General features: G+C 41.4%; 1 protein-coding gene across 1 annotated transcript; it reads right to left on the bottom strand.

The window, feature by feature from the left end:
• Positions 1 to 3,862: 3,862 nt before the first annotated feature.
• Positions 3,863 to 5,125, bottom strand: LOC118750088 (uncharacterized protein K02A2.6-like). The gene has a single exon (XM_036484821.1). It carries the CDS (start codon positions 5,123 to 5,125, stop codon positions 3,863 to 3,865), a length of 1,263 nt encoding a protein of 420 aa, XP_036340714.1.
• Positions 5,126 to 5,527: the final 402 nt, after the last annotated feature.

The raw sequence follows: 5,527 nt of genomic DNA, 5'->3' as shown, positions 1-5,527 counted from the left end.
TAATTTATTGTTAAAGTTTTCATATAAACGATGAATAAGATAGCAAAATAACATACAACTTAGTGCTACCAGACTGGAATTTTGAATAATAAAAGCGGATTTTTAATTCGGAATTTTTACTTAGTAGAATTATTATTTCTGTGTTGCCGAAGAAGGGGGGGCTGAACACATTTTGCAGAGAACACCTTTCTGCGTAGGCGGCCTTCGGCCGCACTTAGGGATTATAACCCTCAGGCAGTAGAATTCTCCTTTCTGTTTTGCGAAGAAAAGGAGCTGAACACCTTTCTGCGTAGGCGGCCTTCGGCCGCACTTAGGGATTATAACCCTCAGGCAATAGAATTCTCCTTTCTGTTTTGCGAAGAAAAGGAGCTGAACATTTTCTTTTGTATTGATTTCCCCTGTATTCCTTTTTAATCATTGCCTTCTTTGTATGTATTGTTTTGTACAATATGGCAACACATGTTATGTGTCAGTTTGCAACCATGTGTTATTGTAAATATGTGTGAAATTCAATGTAATTTACAAGTCGATAAAAGTTTAATTAAAGTGATTTATATACAAGATAAAATAAAAGTAAAGTGTGTAAAGTATTAAGTACAGTGTTATGTGCATTTATATATATAAAAGTATGCACAAATGCTTTTTTGTTAAGGAAACCAAGTGGAACGACTTAAGAAATTTTAACAACAAATAACTTATAAACAATGATATTATTTATATTTTTTAGTTATACATGTTTTAGAGGATACCTCCCTTAACATCCTGACCAAGTTTCATTTGTTAATTCCACCTGGTTTTCTTAAAACACAAGGTGCGGCTGACTACTAAAGCCCACCCAAAATTTATTGATTCTAATTCGAGCTAATTGAATATCTAATTGCATTAGCAGAAATCAATTAGATTTCTAATTGTAAAGGTAAACCACTTTTTTTGCTAATGGCAACTAATTGCAATTAGTTTTACCATTGCAATAAAAATTTCAATTATCTAATGGGAATTAGTTAAACTAATTCTAATTGTTTAATGAATTAGAGAATTTCACAAAAGAAGGTTAATTACCAATCATTAGCATTATCTAATCATTATTTAACGAGTATGATCTATAGTAGGTGCTTATAGTAGGTTATATATAAGTGAGTTTATAAAAGGGGGAGCGGCACGTACCATGGACCTGGAATTTTTTATCAGCTACAACTCCGGAGTTATAAGTCGCTTGAACTAGAAATTTCGTACGGAGCCATTTTAATGGTAGGTACTTATATTAGGGTATATATAAATGAGTTTGGAAATGAGTGCATGGCAAATCCAATAGGCATGGAATTTTTTATCAGCTATAACTTCGGAACTATAAGTCCCACGAACTTGAAATTTAGTATGCAGATATACCAATGGTAGGTGCTTATATATAAATGGGTTTGTAAAAGGGGGCATGGCACATCCCATAGGCGTGGAAATTTTTATAAGCTATAATTTTAAAACCATAAAATCAAATGAAATTTAAGCGTATCTTATTATATAAATATCCCGTGTCACTGTCTTCTACACTATTCTCCGATACCGCTTAACCGATTTCAATGAAATTTTGTGGGTGTGTATTGTTGGTTCCAACTTAAAAGATAGGATAGTTGTGAACCTGAGAAAAAATATATATTTTTTTCATCGAAATTTTTTCTATGCTTCTCGCATCGTGCTTATCTAATATATGTACATATAAAAATCGATTTCTTCCTAAACGGCTCGACCGATCTTTATTAAATTTTTTGTGTTATATATGGTTCCTCATCACGTTGGTCTCCTTGCCGTGGGGATGGGGCTTAAATGAAAATCTAAACCTCCGTTCTGGGGACTTAGATGATCATGAACTAAGAGGGAAGCTTGAAATGACTGCCTGGATGGCCACTCGTCTTGTGTACCCTCAAGGTCTGCACGGGGTGAGCGGCCTCCCCTTGCGCCATGTCAAGATCACCGTACAACGCTACGATCCCTCCTCCTATCCCACAAACACCCAATTCCCGCCCTAACCACCATCCCTTTCCCCCCTAATCCAGGGTGTTACGCGCAACCGTGCCTATTGGATGGTTTGCAGCCAGGGGTAACCGGCTGTATTCGTGCGGTGCTCTCCTGATACCGGGTCGCCTCACGAGGTAGAGTGGTCTTACTACGGCAGAGGGGACTGCCGTAGTCGACGTTCCCCCTGTCCCCATCCAAATTTTCGGGTCTGCCGCGCTTGCCTTGTCGAGCAACGCAGACGATTATGAATGAATAAATGAACAACAAAAACCCCGCCTCGGATAAACGAGGTCTTCTTAAAAAAAAAACGACCTAGCCCATCGGGCCGGTCCTGTCAATCTTTGGCAAAATATCCCTTTGGAGCCAAGCCTGTGGCAAAGCCAGGGTCTAGCTCCACTCTGTCCCAACCGGGGCAAGCCATCACGGCGGCAAGGTCCCAAGCCGATCTTAAAAGCACCAACACCACCCATGCCCTCAGGCAGGATGGTGGTGATGCCTCGATAGCCGCTGGAGGTGGACAGGCTGTCATCTCGGACACTGTCTCAAGACAAGTCAAGGATGGCACCCTCTCCAACTCAAGTGGCGGACTCGACGCTATGGCAAACCTTGCCAGTCTTCCTTCGGGAAGCTCTGCTGGCCATTTGCAAAGACAATCCAGTTGTGCTGTCCCCTCCCCAGCTGAGGTTCCTCCTAAAAAAGGAACATCGGCTTCGACGTTTGCGGAGTCGGCTCACATGACTAAGTCAGGGAATCCCAACGCCAACCCTTTAGGGTGTACGCTGAAACCCCCTTCCAAAGCGAAAGGAACCTCTGAGAGAAACTATCGCACCAGAAGATCAGCTCTGCGTATCTTCGATAGGATGAAAGATGTTGTTATATACGCCCGAATTGCAGACTGACTGCAATGCGTTTATTTCATATTCACTTAGATTGACATTTCATTACATTTGTGTGTGTATATGAAACCTCTCCCTGACTTATATAAATGAAATAGTATTAGAAGACTTAATCTAAATACAATATGAGAATCGAATATTCCATTTAGTACATTACATATATGTGCAAATGTACGTAGATACATATGTATTTACTTTATATACTTATGAGTTTTAAACTTAATCTCTCAGGAGGTTTCCGTGTACGTTTGGAACGACGAATCGCTTCTTCGTTGGCGGGATCACTCTCCATAGCAATGTGTTTTCCTACTCTGCTTTCATTTAGTTGTTGTGGATTTGTGGCGTTTGTCGTTTGTGGATGTACTTTCGGTATTAGCATTTGTTACTGCTGGCCTACCAATCTCCGCAGGTTTATGAGGAATTTGCGGATCATCTGAACATGGTTTTTGTTGCTGAATTGACTCGTCTACATTTGCTTGCCATGGCAGTTGTGAACCTACTTTTCGCATTTGATCAACGTGTCTTTTCCACAACCGATTGTCGTCTAACACCACGTTATAGTGCATTCGCCTGCGGCTTCAACTACTTTACCAAATCGCCATTTATCGCTGGCTAAATAATCCCGTACAGCAACTCTCACTCCCACCGCAAATGTTTTACTGGTACGCACATATTCTCTGTAGTAGTTAGTGGAAGCATCAAGTCTAGGCGCGATTGGATTTGACGCCCGAACAACATCATTGCTGGTGACTTTTTAGTTGCTGGATGCATTGCTCGGCGACAAGCCATTAAGATTGTAGAAAGTGTATGGTGCAACGACTTTTGCTGACATCACTTAGCTTTTAACTTGTTTTTAACCATTTGTACGAATCGCTCTGCCTGCCCATTTGTTGCTGGATGGTAACGCGCACCCTGCTTATGGACAATGCCATTGTTTTTTAAAAACTGCTTAAACTCTATGAAGTGAACTGTGTGCCATAATCGCTGACGAACACTCTTGGTAACCCAAATCTTGAAAATATTTCTTCACATAGCCTTACTGTTGTCTCCGCCGTCATGTTATTGACGATGTGAACTTCAGGCCATTTGCTTAGTGCGTCCACCAGCACAAAAAGGTATTTTCCCATGAACGGGCCAGCATAATCTGCGTGAACTCTTTCAAAAACTTTATTTGGTGGCAACCAACAATGTACTGGCACCGCAGTTGGATCGGGACGATTTGATTGACATGTCGTACAATTTGATACCAAGTCCTCTATGTCCTTGTCGAGTTGGTTCCACCAGCAATATGCGCGTGCTAATATTTTCATTTTGGTTATGCCAAAATGTCCCGTGTGTAATTCCGCTAATACCCTCTTGCGCAGTCCCTTCGGAAGGAACACTCTCATACCTCGGAGCAAGCAACCCCTTTGCAAAGAAAACTCTGACTGGGCTATACCGAAACGAAATGACGGTTCACAATCGCGGCCATATTGTAAACATTCTATGAGTCTTTTTACTTCATCCGCCTTCTTAGTTTCCCCACTTAATTCGGTTACTGTTACCGGCAAGTTTTCAATTACCTGCGTCTCGATGACGTCCACCTCATCGATGTTTTCGTTGACATTGGCGCACGGCAGGCGCGATAGTGCATCAGCATTCGCATTTTCGCTACTTTTATTTACGCGTATTTCGTACTCAAATGATCCTAAGTAAATTGCGTAATGCTGCATTCTTGTCGCAGACAGGGTTGGCAGCCCCTTATGTGGCGAAAATATCTGAGCTATAGCTTTGTTGTCGGTGACTAAGATAAATTTCCGGCCAAATAAATATTGGTTGAATTTCCGCACACCAAATATAATGGCGTACGCCTCTCGATCCACTTGGCTATAACGTTGTTGAGTCTGATTCAACGTCTGCGACGCGAACTGTATAGGTTTCTCTGTACCGTCTTTATAAACGTGGCTAAGTACTGCCCCCACCCCAATCGGGCTCGCATCCACAGCTAGCACAATGGGTAACTGCGGATCATAGTGTGTTAACACTGTATCGGATTCGATTACCTGTTTAATCGTGCTGAATGATTTCTTACAATCCGTGTCAAAATGAAACGGTATGTCTTTGCGTAGTAATCTATTGAGCGGGTACATCACCGTGCTCAAGTTTCTTATGAATCGCCCATAATAATTTACAATACCTAGAAATGATTTTACCTCATCTTTAGTCGTTGGCTGTTTCATATTGCGAATGGCATCTTCCTTCTACTCATCTTAGGTATTCCACCTTTATCGATAACATAACCGCAATACTCAATGCTATCTTGTAAAAATTCCGACTTTTGCAGATTCACTCGCATGTTATGCTGATCGAGTCTGCGCAACACTTCTTCTATTCTTTGTAGGGACGTAACGTTGTCCTTGGCAGTGATTCTGATGTCATCCAAAAAGACTTTAACTCCCGGCAAGTCGCCTAACAGCTGTTCCATAAACCGCTGCCACTTTGCTGGCACCGACGCGATACCAAACATCATTCTTGTCGGTTGATACAAGCCTTTGTGCGTATTGAGGGTTAACAAGTGTCTATCGTGTGGATGGATCTCTAATTGCAGATACGCTTTCGATAAGTCTATTTTAGAAAATTTG

The sequence above is a fragment of the Rhagoletis pomonella genome, unplaced genomic scaffold (genome assembly GCF_013731165.1).
Source record: "Rhagoletis pomonella isolate Grant_MI unplaced genomic scaffold, Rhpom_1.0 Rhpom_scaffold_00135, whole genome shotgun sequence".
In the NCBI taxonomy this organism is placed as follows: domain Eukaryota; kingdom Metazoa; phylum Arthropoda; class Insecta; order Diptera; family Tephritidae; genus Rhagoletis; species Rhagoletis pomonella.
The sequence above is the reverse complement of the archived record's forward strand: the minus strand, read 5'-3'. Positions and strand labels throughout refer to the sequence as shown.